General features: G+C 59.0%; 1 protein-coding gene across 3 annotated transcripts in view; it reads right to left on the bottom strand.

Moving 5' to 3' along the window:
- Positions 1 to 15,365, bottom strand: part of BCAR1 (BCAR1 scaffold protein, Cas family member) — a 38,289-nt gene extending 22,924 nt beyond the window's left edge. The window contains exon 1 of one of the 3 annotated variants that reach the window (XM_068527456.1): positions 15,218 to 15,365. In XM_068527456.1, coding sequence (XP_068383557.1) covers positions 15,218 to 15,229 — 12 coding nt within the window. In that variant the 5' untranslated portion in view covers positions 15,230 to 15,365. Of the gene's footprint in view, positions 1 to 2,199; positions 2,407 to 15,217 lie in introns of those variants that run through there. The other 2 variants (XM_068527455.1, XM_068527457.1) reach the window with 2 other exon arrangements.
- Positions 15,366 to 17,845: the final 2,480 nt, after the last annotated feature.

The following is a 17,845-nucleotide window of genomic DNA, read 5'->3' as shown; positions in this document are numbered from 1 at the left end:
GCTTCCACGGCAGGCTGGTACTCTGCCCCACTCCTCACTCAGAGGTGGGAGGAAGTTAGCACAACGAGACGGAGATGGAGTCAGGGCCTCTCCCCAGTGCTAGAGGGCCCAGCCTGCCCCCTGGAGGGAGGCCACTCTGTAGCCCCTTACTTGGGGGCCTTAAGGATCCAGAGGAGGAGGAATCTGGCCAGTGTCTCTGCTGGAGAACGACCCTGTCCCGCCCTACCCTACACCCTGCCCTCCAAGCATGACGCTAACACTGCTCCTCCCCCTTCCACCTGCTGGCTGGTTCTGGCTGCCCCAACTGGCTGTGGGCTCCTGGGGGATGGTGGAGGGAGTTCTCCAGGCCTGAGAGACAAAGGGTGGTGGGATCTCCTAAAAGAATAATGGAGGCCAGGAGGGGGCTACTAAGGAGCCAGAGAGACCCCACCAAGTTGGCAGCCCCAGTAGAGCATAGCAGCACCCCAAGGGCCAGAGCACCCCCAATCCCAGAGCAGGGGGGGCACATGGCTAGAGCATGGGCCCATACCAGGAGACTATGTTCTGGATACGGTTCTGTGAGGACAAGTAACTGCCCCTCTCTGTGCCTCAGTCTCCCCATTGGTACCATCTGTATGACTCACGGGGAGAGCAGGTGTCTTAGGGGCCCTTCCTGATTAGGAAGGATTCCCTAGTGGCACTGCCCTTACTTCAATCCCTTGCCCAAGCCTGGGGAGATGATGCCAGCCCACAACGCTAACGCCTCTGTTCAGCACAAGCGTAAAAGTCACCGTCTTTTAAAAGTCACCGGGAGCTGAGGGTGACTGCCTTGGCAGAAGCTGGGGCTGCCCTGCCCTGCCTCCACCCAGCATCTACAGGACTCTTTCCTTGCCCATGACAAGCGGGTGGTGGGTGCTAGTGCCAGGAGAGCTTGCCGGCAGGTCCTCCCAGACCTCCCTTCCTGCCAGTCTCCACCTGCACCTGGGCCCTTCTCCTGCTTTTCTAAGCCTGTTAGCCCTGCCATCCCTCCACTCCCACCATCAGCTCTCCACCCTGGAAAGGAAAGAGTCATGGGTGGGGGGCGTGTCCCCCAGCCCAGGGGGATGAGGAACATCTCCCAGCCTGGCTGAAATCTGCACAGCAAACCCAGAGAGTACCTCCCAGCTTACACTCTTCCTGATGCTAAGAGTGCCAAGGAAACAGACTCCCTGTTCTCAAGACCAGTTAGGGAGCCACTGCTCCTACTAAGGGATGGGAGACCCCAACATCTCTCCAGACTCTAACCCCCTCACATCCCCTGACCACGCCCGGTCCTCAGCAAATCTCAGCTTCCCCGAATCCTTCAACACCGCCCTGGGCTCTGCAGCAGCAATGAGGGGCTGGGCGCCCGGGCTGCGGCCACCCGAGCAGCGGCCCCGCCCCTCCCAGCTCCCACGCTCTACCCGCGGAGGCTAGGACCCCGGGATCGCGGCGTGGCCCTGGACTCCCCTGCCAAGACCCGGCTCCTACAACCGTTTTTGCAATCACGGTAGGTAATAACCGAGAAGCTCCCGCCCTGGGTCCCGGAATCCAGCGCGGGCGGGCCGGGGATTAATTATTAACTTCTCCGTGGACACCCGCGCTTGCTCACCCAGCCCTCAACCCCTAACCTGGGGGCATGGGCAGCCCTCACTCCAAAACACACGGACCGCCACCCTGCTTCTTGGAACTTCACGCCCCTGGAAAGTTCATGGTCCAAGGGACCTCGGACCGCTCCTCGTAGCGATGAAAGTGAGGCTCGGAGACAGGGCTCACAGGCCCAAGGTCACCCAGCAGGCAGCGGCCGGCAGGGGGAGAGCGGGCCTCCGGCCAGCAACTTTCCCGGATCCAGGAACTCTCCTACCGGCCCGCAGCCCCCGAGTCCGGTCCTTCCAGCCGCCCCCGGGGCGCGCAAGCTCTGGGATCCTCCGCAGTCCTGGCCTCCGGGAGCCCCTGCCAGGGCAGAAGGGGGGTTTTCCAGGACCTCGGACCCTGGCCCGGTCACGCCCCCGCGGAGGCTCCAGCGGCCCGTAGTTCCCATGACCCGCAGGTCCGGCAGGAAATGCCACTCAGTTAACTCTTTCCCTCCTGGGACCGCCCCGGGCGCGGGTAGAGCTGGGTCGCCTCCAAGCCGGTACGCGGACCCCGCCCAGGCCACTGCGAGTGGACTCCGGCCGCACTGGCCGCGCTGACTGCACTCACCAGGTAGTTCATCGTGTCGGGTCGGCCTGGGGCCCCGGCTCCCCGCAGGGCGCACAGAGAACTGCCCGCGCCGCGCGCTCTCGGATTCCCGAGAGCCCCGAAGCCGCCCGGGTCCTGATCCGGCCGCCTCAGCCACCTCGCCGGCCACTGCCGCCGCCGCCGCCGTCGCCGTACAGAGCCGGTCCCATCTCGCCCCGCCCGCCACCGCCGCCGAGGCCGGCGGGCCCAGCCCGGCTCCCGGCATGCCCGGCCGCGCGCGCCCATTGGCCGCTCGGGCTCCGCATGCAAATGAGCCGTTGGCTCGGGGGCGCGGGTGGCTGCGGGAGCGCGCGGGCACGCGCCGCCCAGTGGGACCGTCCCCCACCCCGCACCCTTGCACCCGCGCTAAGCTCCAAGCGCCTGCCGGATACGCGAGATATCGCCTTTTCTCCGCACACCCGTCCCTGCCCTCCACCGTGGGCGAGAACGCGACCCTCCTCAAAGGCCTAAGCCTCCTTCTGGGAAGACTGCCGGGATTGCCCTCCTCTCCCCCCGTGGCCGTTGTAGCCCCGGAGGCACCAGCTTCAAGTCTGCCTTCCCCGCCCACCAACCTGGGGCATTTCACGCGTGTCCATCCGGCAGTCCGACTCAGATCTGCATCTAGAGGGGCATGGCCCAGATGGCAGAAAACTAATAATACGACCACCGCACCGACTCTGGTCAGGCCTTCGGTGTAAGAGCCCCAGAATATGAAGACACAGCAGGGAAGCTGGGGACTACGGCTGTCCCTGTATCTAGAGAGAGGGCTGTCCCTGTAATCTAGGGAGAGTAGAACCGGAGCGCATCATGTTCTACCAGCCGTGCGCGGGAGGCTCCAGTGCACCCAGGGACAAGAAGCTTGCGATCTCCCACCTTCTCCTCTGAATTGAATTCAGTCTCCTCGAAGTGTCCCCCACTGTCTCGGTGCTGCTCTAGGAGATGTGCCCCTACCCCAATCCCTCAGTCAGCGCTGTCCAGGGCTAACGCCTGTGCCCCAACGACTCCTGTTTCAGCAACAGGGGGTGGGAGGGATGCTGATGAGAATGAGGCGGAGGGAAGAAGCACGACAGAGAAACTGAGTGGAGGGCGCCTTGGTTCTCCTGAGCTCCCCCTCCCTAGGGGGCAAGTTGATGACTGTCACCCTACGTAGCCAGCCAGAGTCCCTGAGTACAGTCCAGGGTTGCACAGTGGTCTGCAGAGATCTAGGATGGGGCCTCTCCAGAACTAGACTGTCCCATTTGCTGAGTGTGTGGTCACCATCAGGCAGCTCGAAATTCCAGGGAAGCAGTGGGGCACACCGTGCAGAGAACCCTCAGGCACGGCCTATAAAATACATACAAGCCCACGGTGCACCGACAGGTGCCCCTCCACCTGACACCCAGGGCTGGCCGACTCAGCCTCTCGCCAGGTGTGCTACCTTGACCAGGCTCTCTCCCATCTGTAAAAGGAAGGAGCTGGGCTAGGGCACCCCAAGTCTGGCTGGTCACAGGTCCCCTGGAGAGCTTGTTAAAAAACAGATTCCTGTTTTTTAGGAATCCCCTCCTAAAAAACCCCTCCCACAAGTCCCCTCCTCCAGAAATCCCGGGTGTGGGGGGAATCTGGACATCTGCATTTCCCCCAAAGTTTCTCGGGGAACCACTGGACAGAACTCCCAGCATAGGGTGTGGGTAAGGAGCAATGGGATTTGGACTCAGTGTGACCCAGAGTCCTCAAGAAGCAATGGGACAACTAGCTGCTACCCTCTGCCCTCCTCAAGACTGGACCTCCTGTAACCTTCAAAACAGCCCAGTTCTCCCACAGAAGAGCCAGCTCTCAGGGGAACACTACCTAGGGTATCCTCTCCTGCTTGTTCCCAAAGCTGTGCCCCAAAGTCAGAAAGGAAACTGCGGGCTCAGCCCCTCCGAAACCCTGCCCCTGCCCCTGCCCTCAGCCTGGCTGGCATTCCAGGTTCCAAGGAATCAGATCAGAACCAGCTGGGCTGTGTGTGAACATCTGTCCATGCTGGGAGCTGAAGGGAGTCCCTAGGTTTTCCCCGGGTCTCCACTCCAGTGGGGAGTCGGGTGGGGACCAGGCTTCACAGCCAGACAGCAGGAGGTCTCTGCAGGGATGGGCAGGGACACAAAAGGGCTGGCCTTACTCTGTCCTAGCTGGCCTTGGGAGACAGGAGGAGGCTGCCTAGGAGGAGGAGGACCGGAGACCCTCCCTCTCTGGGGCTGGATTAAAGCAGTGCTGGGGGCGGGGTTGCTCCTGTGGGCGGGCAGGCCGGGGAGGAGAACCCAGCTCTGGCCCAGGCATTTCAAAAATTTGCTCCTTTTCCACTTAAACTCCCCGCCCCCCCCCCCCCCCCCACCCAAGACTGTGCCTCCCAGAATGGCATTTCCGCTTTGGAATCAAGGCCCCAGGATCTGTGCCCCAATGTGCTGCAAGGGGAGTAGCTGGAGGGGGAGAGGAATGCCCCCTCCCAGGCCTGCCAAGGGGGAGTGGGGGAGGGGCACCCACTGGGCAGGCTCTGGCTGGGGTGTATGGGGGAGCAGACCCTCCCGGGCCGACTGCCAAGTGACACAGCCCCCAGGACAGCATCCAGGCTGGCCCTGGGCCAAGGTCTCTATGACCACGTGCTCATTTCATGCCCGCAGTGATCCTGCAAAACAGGCTTCACGATTAGCCCCCGTCTTCCAGAGGAAGAGGTTGAGACCCAGTTTACTGCCCCTTGCCCCATCCCACAGACTTCAGCCACAGAAGGGAAAGAACTGGTGGCCACAGAAGGGACGGTGGGGATCCTAGAGTGCAGTCCGCCCTGACTCCCCTGCGGCAGGCAACTTCAGGACAGGGCAGAAAGGGAATCAAGGGGCAGGGACACGCAGGAAAGCCAAGGACCCTGCCGCACTCAGAGACCCCAAAGGACAGGCATCTGAGACCCAAGTACCACCCTCAAACACAACTGAGTTCAGAACTGGGGCCCAGGGACTTCCCTGCTGGTCCAGTGGTTAAGACTCACACAGGGACGTTGGTTCTCGTCTGTCCATTAAAGTGTCCCCTGGGGTGAGGGCTGCTGCTGATCCTAGACCCTAAGTGGGGAGACCCGGCTCCGGCTCTCTGGGCTTTTGGGGTCTTATTCTCTAGGTCAGAGCCACAGCACAAAGAACTATTCTTGCTTTAGCCCCAACAATGTCTGTGGCAGCATTTATAACAGCAAACAAAGAGGGGGGCATAACCTAAATGCCCAACTATAGGGGACTGGTTGGGCAACCAGAGCCTCTCAATGGAAGATTGTGCAGCTCTTAAGCTGGCCACTTGCAAAGACTAAAATAATGCAAGAAAATGCTGATGACAAGTGAAAAGAGTGGGCTAAAATGGCTGGCACAGTGTGACTCAGACAGCCCCCTTCCCCTCCTAAAGCCTTGGTTTTCCCAGCAGCACAGAGGGTGACTGGATGGGTCAGCTGATGGCCGGCTCTGGGAGCGGCAGCAGGAAAGGGCTTCCTGAGGCCGGAGGTGAGTGCTGCCAGCCCCAGGCACAGGAAGAAATGATGTATCTGTAGGGCTACGGGTGTTGACGCCTTGCCCCCGGGGCTGGCCACGCACACTGGCAAGCTCAAAGCCAGCCTGCAAGCTGGAGCCAGCCCTGCCTGGGCAAGGGTGGAGGGACCCCTGTGGATGGCCTGGAGAAGAGGCCAGCCCGCTGCATCAAGAACCACTGTCACAAAAAAAAATAAAAAAAAATAAAAAATAAAAAAAAAAAAAAAGAACCACTGTCACACAGGCCGGACACCCCACACACCCCGTGTCAGTCAGTCCTCCCTGCCCTCCTGGGGACCAAGACAGAACTACCACCACCCAGAGGCTCAGAGAGGGGCAGTGCCTTGCCCAGGTCACACCTCCAGGAAGCGACAAAGCTACAAACTAAAAATGTAACCGTACCTGGCTACCCAGGGGTGTGCCCACAGAACAGCACCCCGGGTGATCTCAGACAGAGCAGAGCCTGCACGCTTAGGGCGGGTGTCAGAGCCATAAAGAGCTCTCCCATCCTCCCCTGCTCTCCAAGGGCGGAGTAACCATGGGGCAGTCCGTTTGTCACTGCAGTGGTGACTTGGACTGTGGGGGGGTGGGCTCTAGTCCCCAGCCTTCGAGTCCCTTTAGCATCGTCCCAGGCCAGTCCCCAGACACCGGCGTACAGGGGCAGGACCAGGACCAAAGGTGTGGGGACAGAGCCTAGGGGTGGCGGAGGGGGGTAGACGGGCCTGGATCCCAGCAAACCCAGTGCCCCCCACCCTCCCACAGCTCCCTCCCCTCCCGCTCCAGCTCTTTCAAGGACTGGGAACTGGAAGGAGCGACACAGTCTCCCGATTCTTTTAACTGCTTTTCTAATTTGGAAATTAAACAGCAGCAGAGGCACCTGCGGGGAGGTGCCTGCTTCATCGAGTGAGCGGGCGGCGACTCTGCTCACAAGGCTGGGGCACTTCCCAGGGGCTCTTTGCCCCAGCCCAGGGTGCTGACCCCGTGGCCTGAGTCCTCCCTTCTCTTCGAAGCCCCCTCCCCATGTGCCTCAGAGAAGCAAAAACCAGGCCCCACGTGTGCATAATGAGAAGGCTGCCCTCCCTGATGGCACTGGGACACCACTCCCTGGGGCCTCACCCTGCCGCAGCCAGGGAGGACACGGGGGTGGGGGAAGGAAGGGCTGGGGACAAGACCCTGTCCTCAGAGAGAAAGCTTAGCCGCTGGAGGCCCAGCTCAGGCTGACAGCCTGGGTGGGCAGGGCCCGGGGTGTGGTCAGGAAGCAGTCCCAGCCCTCCGTCTGCGCCTGCCTCTCCCCATGGCAGCCAGCTCCAGCATATCAGGGCAGGGAGAGGGGGCGACTTACATGCCATCTGCTGCCCCCCAAGCCTGCTTCCATAGCAGCACAGGTGCCCACACCCACAGAGACCCCCAGAGGGGCAGCAGTGTTGGCCAGACATCAGCTGGGGGTCAGGGGGCCAGTGGAGTCACAGGAGGGACCCTGGGAGCTCTGGGGGCAGTGGGGTGGGAGTTCAGGAAGGCGTGAACACAAAGAGAGCACAGCTACAGCAGCCACCGAGGAAGTGTGGCTTTTTCTCCCTCCTTGAACCGCGCTGGGGGCCTCCCACCTGAGCCTGCTCCAACCTACAGAGAAAGGCTCCATGTGCCCCAGGAGACCCAGGCCCAACCCTCACCCAGGTGCAGCCTACAAGGACAGGAGTAGAGCCCATTAAAGATTCCACCTGGCATGGGACCTCAGTGGTCACTGCATCTTTCAGAGCCTTGGTTAGCGCGTCTGTTAAATGTAACCACCGCCAGGAGCCCTGCCCATCACCAGGCCATGAGATAGCAGGCACGTGCAGGCGCAGTGCACGGCGGCACCCTGGTGTCAGCGGCACACTCACGTACCTCCCCATCACACACCAGCCCTGCCCTGCCAAGCACACTCCCTTGGGCCCACAGCTCATGCACAAGTGCACTCCAGTAAGCCCTCCCTGTCCTCCCAGCCGCTGCTCAAGTGCCCTGAGCTTCCCTAGCCCCTGAACCACACGAGGAACAAAACCTCAACCTCGTCTGAGATTCTGCAGCAAAAATCTTTCTGTGAAGCCCTGTTGCCCCCAGCTCCACCAGCCAACACTGAGAGGCAGGCAGGGTCTCCCCTCAGCCGGGGGAGTGGGGAGTGGCTGGTTGTCGGGCCTATCACTACACATACTACAGCACCCACTCCCTGCTGGGATACGGCTGCCAGGAAAACAAGTCCTGTCCTCAAGGAACTTACACTCCAGGGCGTGTGAGGGGGACAAACAGATAAACGCCTGGGAACGCCTGTGGGAGAACCAAGCAGACAGCAGAGAGCAGACGGGTGGCAGGGGCTACTTTATACAAGGTGCCTGGGGGCTCCTCTCTGATGAGCAGATGTGTGAATCTTTTGCTAAGGTTCATTATGCAGAAAAAAATAACAGTAAAGGTTTGTAAGAATAGCACAGGCATGCCAATTCCCTCAGTGTGAAGAGCGGAGCACAGAGGTGTTAGGGACGCAGGGAGTGGCTCCCAAGCAACCCCTCCCTGCTCTTAGCTTCTTGAGTGGTGCGGTGTCCCGCAGGCTGGGGGCATCCAGAGTTAACTGGGAGCAGCCAGGAGTGTCTGCCTGGTGGGGTGTCTTGGCGGGCAGCCAGGGACAAAGCGGGGAGATCAGGAATCTGTCCCGACCAGGGAGGGTGGAGGGATAGGGTCAGCTCCCAAGACAGGCTCCATCCTCTCCTAGAAGCCTCTCCCCACTAGGACCTCTGGTGGGCACAGAGGCCTGGGAGAAACACAGGTGACCCAAAAACCTAAGATGCTTCACCTCATGGCCAACTTGGGAAGAGGGAATTCAAACCCTGGATGCCTGGGGAGGGCTGTGAACAACAAGGCATGTGGTCACACCACACTCTGACACTCGTGCAACTTTGGGGAATCCAGGATTTGGGGGCACAGACGACTCTCTGGGCATGCCTCAACGCACACATGATTGGATATCAGGTTTTATAAAATACTGAAATAGGGTATTACACCACCACTAACACTAGTATGTTCCAGTATTAAAAATACACAGCACAGAAAGACTAGAGACAGATATCCATCAGCAAGAGAATGGATAAGTAGATAAATTCATAGTCAAAAGTGGAACACTCAGCACAGCAACGAAAAGAGAACTACTGATACACACCATGTGGATGAAAATCTCAAAATCATTTTGCTGAATGAAAAAAGCCAGACCCCAAAGAGTATATACTATATGCTTCCACTTACATCAAGTTCAAGTTCAAGAACAGGCGAAACCATGCCATGATGAGGGAAATCAGAATGCTGGCCACCTTAGAAACTAACACAACATTGTAAATCAACTATATGCCAATAAAAATTAATTAAAAAAAGAGATCACAGGATAATCACAGTTTTTCCTTTTAAAAAAGAAAAAAGAATGTTGACCACCTTACAGGGGGTAGGGCACACTTGACTGTGAAGGGGGTACTTGTGAACTTTCTGAGATGATGGAGAGGTTCATTATCTTGATTTGATTGATGGTTACATGCGGTCTACATTAGTCAAAACTTATCCAACTGTATACTTAACATCTTTCAATTTCACTACATAGAAAATCTACCTCAGGGACTTCCCTGGTGGCGCAGTGGTTAAGAATCCGCCTGCCAGTGCTGGGGACACAGGTTCAATCCCTAGTCCGGAAAGATCCCACATGCCGCGGGGCAACCAAGCCCGTGCGCCACAAATACTGAGCCTGCGTGCCCTAGAACCCGTGCTTCGCAACAAGCCACTGCAATGAGAAGCCTGCGCACCGCAACGAAGAGTAGCCCCCGCTCGCCACAACTAGAGAAAGCCCGCATGCAGCAATGAAGACCCAACACAGCCAAAAATAAATAAAATTAAAAAAAAAAAGAAAATCTACCTCAATAAGAGAGTCTCAACTGGTAAAAATAAAACAAAGCACAGAGGAAACAATACATAGCATGAGGAATACCAAAAAATAGGTACTGCAATCCTAAACCCACCGTGTTACCCTTTTTGCCCTGGCTGTCAGGGAGCTTCAAGTTAAATCTGCATGCCTACCTTCCCCATACAGTACATAGTTCTGGATCTTTTGATGATCCCAGACTGTTTGTGTATTTCACTATAATCTGCTTTGGGGCTTCCCTGGTGGCGCAGCGGTTGAGAATCTGCCAATGCAGGGGACATGGGTTTGAGCCCTGGTCTGGGAAGATCCCACATGCCGCGGAGCAGCTGGGCCCGTGAGCCACAATTACTGAGCCTGCACGTCTGGAGCCTGTGCTCCGCAACAAGAGAGGCCGCGATAGTGAGAGGCCCACGCACAGCGATGAAGAGTGGCCCCCGCTTGTCCCAACTAGAGAAAGCCCTCGCACAGAAACGAAGACCCAACACAGCCATAAATAAATAAAAATCCATGTTATAATCTGCTTCAACTCCTTACTGGAACTCAGCAGGGTTTAAATAATAAATTAAAATTACTAAAAAGTTCCCTCAGCCTCTAATTCCCGTTAGAGAAGGGATTAACTTTAGAGCCACAACTTGTGACCACCTCTCCTGGCAGAGCGGGCATGCATCACCACCTCCAAGGCTCCCAACCTGTCCCCAGGTCTTTTTCTTTTTTTCTTTTTTGGCCGGGCTGAGCAGCATGCAGGATCTTACCCCGACCAGGGATCAAACCCTGAGCCCCCTGCAGTGGGAGCGCAGAGTCCTAACCACTGGACTGCCAGGGAAGTCCCCCACCCAGGTCTTTTTCTTGAAGAGAGGGAGACAATGGCCCAGCAAACTAAAGAAAGCCAAAGAAACAATAGGGTTAGACTTGGATGCAATCAAAGCAAGCGGTTGTGATGAAGCCAAGTCAGAGGCTGGGGAGGCAAAGATGAGCACAGAGAGGGCAGGAGACGGGAGGGCAGGTGCAGCTCATGCCTCATGCCAGGCCATGGGAGGCGGGGGGTCACGAGGTGCCACCCTTACAGCCTTGCGGCCCACCTGCCTCACCCACAAGCTTGAGCCCCCTCCCTTAAAGTGCCAGGACCCACCTCCGGCATGCTCTCCTTCCCACCCAGGATCCTGCCTGTTCCATGCGGGCCAGGCTGCTGCTGACCACATCTGAAGTCAGGCTTGTACCCACCGATCCAATAGCTTCCAAAGCCGGCAACACTGCACCCACTCCTGGGGGCCCTCAGGGCAGGGCATCCAGCTGGCCTGAGGCACAGTGGACCAGATGGTGGCCCCACTGGAGGCCACTCTATCTGTGGGGTGAGGACAAGTACCTGTCCATCCAAGGCTCAAGAGGCAGGGGTCCCGAAGGCAGGCAGGGGCAGGGGAGGGGCCGGGGTCATTCCACTGCTAAGGCCCTGGCAGGAACCTACCATAAAGAGAAAGCTACTAGAGGCAGGCTGGGCAGCATGGAACATTATGGGGGCAGGGAGCTGATCTCCTCTTCCCAAGCTGGTCGTGCCGGTGCCAGGAGTGGGTCTCGGCCACTGCACCAGTCAACAGTGGCAGGATAAAGATAATAACCTCAACAGCAGTAGCTGCTATGACTTACTAGCCTCTTAGTAAAAGCTTCCTGCAAACCTCACCAAGTTCTCATAAAACCCCAAGAGCTCAGTGCTGTTAACATCCCCATCATACAGAGGACACAGGCTCAGAGAGGTTCAGTAATTCGCTCAGACGAGCCGGCACCATTCATTCCGGAGCCCTTGCCCTCGACCCACCAGATATCCTCCCCACCCAGAATTAGCCTCTCTGGGAACCCACTCAGCCCCCAACAAGGCTTCCAGGACAGGGGCTGGGATGCAGGCTCTCTGCACAGGGACACAGACTCCTTTATGGCGGTGGGCTCCTCAGTGCTCCCAGGGCCACTTCCTTGGCAGGTGGCCAGGGTTGGCTGGAGAGAGAGGAACCAAGCAGGCCTGGGTCCTGCCCTGAGGAGCCTGACCGCAACCAGATAACCCCAGCGATAAATGCACTATCACAGATGGGAATCCTGGATGGCTTCCTGGCACGCTGCCCTCTGCCTGAGCGAGCAGGAGTGACGAGGTGAGCGAGGCAGCGGTTGAAGATCACTTCCTGCAGAGGGAGGGCCAGGCAGAGTCCAAGGCCAGTGGGAGGAGCGTGGCAGGAGGGGCGTGCCAGGTGCTTTGGAGACTGAACTGAGGACCTTGGACTTGGACACTGCCTCTTCCCACTGTCCTCTTTTGAGCCTGTTCTACCAGGTCCCAGCTGTCCACGGCCTGGCTGCCCAGGCCAGTGGTGAGCCCAGGGCAGAGCCTCCCAGCTCCCTGGCCAGCTCTCCAGTCACAGTGGTGGCTGGCACAGAGCCAGGCACAAAGGGCACCCTGGGACCGCTGGCAGAGGTTCAACCGGGTGCCACTCCTGCTCCGCTGACCTCCACTGACTGCTGCTGGGGCCCGCAGGGCTACAGCCGTCCTGCTGCACAGCCCCAGGCAAGCTGCCTGGCCGCCCAGAGGCCCAGCTGCCTCATGTCCAGCGGTGCCGAAGGGGTTACCCAAACGCATGCTCAGAAAGCCACGAGCAGAGGGTCGCTCTCTCAGCAGCCTTGGCCTCTGTGGATGGTTCAACAGGCCACAGCCCCTACAATTAGAGAGGCCACACTCACTTTCTGGCTTTGGATCCTGCCAGACTTGGTTCCCACCCTGGCTCCGTCTCTCAGTGGCCAGGCAACCCTGGCAAGACTACAGGTCCTCCCGGAGCCCAGCGCCTGGCACACAGAAGGCACTCAACACACGTCAGCACTTAGCTCCTTGAAAAGACCCATTCCTCACTTAATAAAGGAGCAGAGGAGGGGCTGGAATGGCTGTGCCCATTTCCGAGACAGGAAACAAGAGGCAGGAACAGAGAGCAGGCAGCTTCTCTACAAGCTGGAAGCTGGCTTCCTGCCTGACAGTGCCGGGGGGCAGTGTCACTTCTAAATATGGATGATGCCAATGCCCACCAGGGGTCTGAAGGGGGTGGCACAGCCATCTTCCTTCCAAACGCTTCCTGCCTGCCCAGAGAGAAGAGACAGTGCTGGGCGCTGAAGAGCCATGCCCAAGAGGAAGGCAGAGGTCAGAGAGCAGCCAGGAAGTGCACCTCCAGGTGCCGTGTGAACTGTGCCCTCAGCTCTGGGCAGAGGAAGAAGCACGAAGCAGGGAGTCAGGAGGACCCCGTGTGCCTTCCCCTCTCTGGGCCCCAGACTCCATGTGGGTCAAATGAAAGAGTGAGACAAGCTGTGCCCCACAGGGTCCCCCAGCTCTAACACTCAGGAGGTCACTCCTGTCCCAACCTGGCTCGCCCCAACCTCTTCTCTCGCCGCCATCACCTCGCATCCCATTCTGAAGCATTTTATAATTGCTGTGGGCCAAAGTGCCTGCGTCAGCCCATCCAGGAAAAGACCGCCCAAATGAACGGGTATGCTTAAAACCCAAACGTGTCCGTGAGCACCACATGGGCGGTCACCATTCTGGGTTCACAAAGCAGGGCTTGAGCAGGAGGCTGGCCTCACCACTCATCAGCACATGAAAGCAATTTTCTGAACATTTCATGGCTGCTCCCCAAATGAACTTCCTCTCCCAGTGCCACCAGTTCACACATTGCTCAAGGTCCCAGGAGAGAGCCAGGGTGATCTGACAGCCCAGCATGTAGGGGGCAGAGAGCGAGACCCCCCCCCACTCCCCTCTGCAGAATCTCCGAGGGCTGTGGCTGCAGATGGGAGGGTGGGAAGCGACGTGGAGCCGGCAATGGCGTGTAGAGACGGAGCAGAGCTGGACTGAAGGTCTCCACAGCAGGTGTCCACAGCAGTGCCTGTCTGTCCAAATCACACCCTGAGCCTGGCCCTCCCACCATCCCTCTCTTGTTACAGATGGGGCCACTGAGGCACAGAGCCCAGGAACGCTGCCCAAAGTGCTGTAAGGCAAGGGGTCTGGGTGCCATCCCAGACTCCAGATCCGCACCTCTGCTGTGATTGTGGAGGCCACACCAAATCAAGCACAGACGTCCCAAACTTAGGCTGTCCAGCCTCTTATGTGGCTGGAGTCACATGCCCCGTTCACTACTGCCCTGGTGACTCAGGCCCTCAAGCAGGCTCAGGTGGCTCACCTCATCTCTCTGGTCAGTCCCCACAGGATCAGGGCAGGTCCCCCGATGCCCCGAGCCAGAAAAGACCCAGAGCTTTGCAGGAAAGCAGGGCAGGAGAAGGGCTTGGCAGGCATTTTCTGTCTTCTTTCTTTCTAAAGATGAGGCAATTATGCTCTGAACCAGAACAGATGGGGGTGGGGACTTCACATCAGCACGGTCTGGAAGCCCTAATTTTTCTTCTGTAACTCTGCATTACTGCTTCTGGAGGCGGGCAGGAGCTGGAATCTTTAATTCCATAATAACAATGCTTTGCACTTACACAGCATCTCTCCTCCAGTAATCTCCATACACTCTGTGGTGGGTAATTAAAAGTCCGCTTGCCCTGCCAGGAAGCCCCAACTGTCTGCTTCACCGTAAGGACGGGGTCCCCCAAGTGACAAGCAGTCCCAGAAACAGGCCAGGGGGACAGGCGCTCTGGGCCACTGCCCCTTCCTGTCAGAGGGAAAGCCTCTAATGCAGCAGACAAACAATGGCTGGAGGCCACAGCTTTCCAGCAGAAGGTGCCCCTTCCGGGAAGGAAGCAGGGTATCAGCCCCCACCTCAGTCTGTGCATCTGTAAAGCGGGCTGCGGCCTGCGCCTGAGGCTTGGTGACCAGCGGTGGCCAGGATCACTTGCCACCCTGAGGAGGTGGGACTCAGATGCCTCCAGTTGCCGGCCGAAGTGTTGAGCCCTGGGGGTCTGCCCAAGCCTGCCTGCTGGGCTAGGAGGAGTGGGTGTCAGGTGAGAAGAGAAGCCCGCATGGCTAGGAGGGAAGAAAAGGCTGGGCCCTGAACCCTTGGGGGGTTCAGCCGCAGAGGTAAACTTCCCGGGAAAGTGAGTGCATCCGCCGGTTCTGGGGGGTAGGCGCAGGTCCCCCCCCCCCCCGACAAGCTGTCCCGGGGGAAGGGTGTCTCAGTCTCCGGAGAGGTACAGACCGGGCTCCGGGCCTGGCCATCCCGGTGAGGTCCCTGAGCACAACAGGGCAGCTGTCCTAGGTGGTTTCCAGGGGGACTACGCAGACCCCGCCCGCTCACCCGGCCCAGCCATCCTGGAGGAGGGTTCCCAACGAGCGGCAGAGACCTCTCCCCACTAGGCCTAGCCGTCCTGGTGGTGGAAGGATTCCTGGGGGACAGCACGACCCCAGCCCGACCCGGCTCTCCAGGGAGAGGACGGAAAGAAAGGCGGGGGCGGAGAGGCCGGCTTCGCGGAGACACCCCCGGCTGCTCCCATCCCCCGACGCGAGAAGGCCCAGGTGGGGCGACCCCCAGCCCGGAGCCCCGGCGGCATTAGGCCTGCAGCGGGCGGCGCGAGGTCGCGGTCCCGGCCGGCGGTCAGTACTCACCGGCACGGACATCTTGGCCGCCGCTCCCGGGGCCTGGGGCGGGCAGCAGCGCCGGCAGGCTGCGGGCGCCGGTCTGCCGCGCCGCTCAGAGCCCCCCGCGCGGGGTCCCGGCGCTCTCGGGGCTCCCGACGGGTTCCTGCGATCTCCCGGCGGCCGGACTGTCCAGCCGCTCCAGCCCACGCCGCGCATGCGCCGCCCCGTGCCGCCCCTCCCCCTCCCGTCTCCTCCGCCCGGGGCCGCGTTAAAGGCGAGGACCCCGGACCCCGGCATTTTTCTGTCGGCCCAACGCGGCGACGAGGCTCGGCCTCCACCCTTTACCCGTCCTTCAGCGGCCACCTCGAGTCGCACCATCTCCTGCGCGCCCCGCCCGGTCTGGAGGCCAGAACCCCCCTACCCCCACCCCCACGTTGCCCAGCCCAGGGTGCTGGGCGCCTGCCCGGTGGTCTGGCTGGGCTCCCAATCTCTGTCTGAGGGTGATTGCAAGTCAGCGGAGCAGGGCTCCTAGAAACCCTTCCCACTCACGCAGCTGAAAACCCAGAGACACCCCCGCCTCCACCCCCCACAAAACCCCACTCGCAGCTCTGCCCAGAGCTCCTCCGCCTGCTCTGCGTTCCCCTGACTGCCCCTCCCCGGGAACAGCCTGGCTGATCGTCAGGTCACCCTGACAGAGCTGGACTGTCTTTTAGGGAGGATCCTGTCTCCCGGTAACCCCCACTCAAGGGCCACCCACAGCCAGGCCGTCCCTGCACCAGAGACCAGCCTTCAGACACTGGAAGACAGGCATTCTAGGGCCTGAGCCTTCCTTTCTCCGGGTTAAACCCCCGATTTCTTCAGCTGTTCCACATCTGACATGGTGTCCAAGCACTGTGCACATACCTGTGCATCCTAATTGCCCCGCCCCCTGCCAGGTAGGCCTTGCTGTTCCCATGTTACATCGGACAGATTGAGGCTCTGAGACCCCTCGGCTACCAGGAGGCAGTACCAAGGGTCTGACCAATTTGTTCTGCTGCCCATCACATACAAACTGTCCCTGCTTCCTGGGGGCCTTTCCTGGGCTAGAGGGGGCAGGCAGGGCCACAGCAAACAGAGGGGAGTCTGGGGTGACAGCTGCCACCCCCTCAAAGGGCTCTCTGTGTTTGTCTGGCAGGCAGCCCTGCCCGTGCCCACTTGCCTGTATCCAGCTGGCACAGGGTCTCCTGAGCTGGGAGCAGCAGTTCAGCCTGGTGCCCGGGCTCCAGGCCACACACGCCCGCTGTCTCAGTCGTTCCCCCTCTGCCACCCTCTCCCCCCACCACCACACTGAGCCTTCCTCCTGGAGCCCAGGCTCCATCCCTCCTTTCTCTCCTACTTCGTCTGGATTCTTATCGCCCACTGCTCCTGTCTTCTCTCCCATCCGCCCCATCTCTCAGTGCCCAGGCCAGAGCTGGGTGAGCAGTGGGGAACGACTCCTTCCACACTCCTGGATATAGGGAAATGGGAACCCAACAGAGGGGTGCGGCTGGGGCCACAACCTCCATCCATCTAGTCCTTGCCTCCAACTGACCCCCAACGACCGCTTACTCGGGAAGGCCATAACTGACTCATCCCTTAGCGCAGGAGGAGGGATGGCTCGGCCAGACCCCCACTCACTCTGAGGCAGGGACCCAGGGCCTTGGGCGTGGGGTTGGGGGCAGCCAGAGGAGCCCCCTCAGGGCACTGAGCGTCCTCCCCAGCACGACCAGGTGTCTGTGAAAAAACAGCGGATGCTCCTCCCTCGCCACCACCAAACATCCCCCCCTGCCCAGCAGGCAAATGATCCCAGGATTACTCACTCAGTCCTGCGAAAAACAGGCTCTGGGCACCTCAGGACTAGCAATTACACCACAAGCAACAGCTGGGCTGCCTGAGCAGGCACCAGCACCCTGAGAGGGTCCTGGAGGGCTACCAGGGCCCCAGGGAGACAGGGGTTATTGTTGCACCTGGCACTGGGAGGGAAGGGAATTTGGACATGGCCACAGAGTAAATCTAGGCGGAGACAAGCTTCATACCCAGTTCTCCAGACACCCAAACCCAGCCTCTATTCCCTGGGCTTTGCCAGAGGAGCCCCTGGCCTAGGAGAGTGCAGTGAGCCTTTGGAGGCGCCTGCAAGGCAATGTGTAATAATCCTACATTAGCATGTTGCTTCGGTCACTATTGATGAACCAACATTGATACATCCTTATTAACTACTGCCCACACTCTATTCAGATATCCTTAGTTTTCCCTACTGTCCTTTTCCTGTTCCAGGGTCCCATCCTGAATCCCACATTACATGTAGTCGCCATGTCTTCTTAGGCTCCTCTGGACTGTGACCGTTTGCCGATGTGATGCTGACCTTGATGACCTGGCTGAAATAGTGTTTGTCAGGTTACTCTGCTATAAAGTGACTGTTTTTTCCGCCAGCTTTCTACAATGTACCTTTTGAAGAAGTGAGGAGTTATGTTCCACCTCCTTGAGGATAGAGTATCTACATCAATTATTTGGATTTATTCTGTATGGGAAATTTGTCTCTTCTCCTTCATTTATTTATTTATTCAATCATTTATATCAGTATGAACTCATGGATATTTATTTTATAATTTGGATTATATTACTTTATTTTCTTGCTCA

Source organism: Eschrichtius robustus, chromosome 19 (genome assembly GCF_028021215.1).
Source record: "Eschrichtius robustus isolate mEscRob2 chromosome 19, mEscRob2.pri, whole genome shotgun sequence".
Classification (NCBI taxonomy): domain Eukaryota; kingdom Metazoa; phylum Chordata; class Mammalia; order Artiodactyla; family Eschrichtiidae; genus Eschrichtius; species Eschrichtius robustus.
Note: the sequence above shows the minus strand (reverse complement) of the source record. Positions and strands in the feature narration are given on the sequence as shown.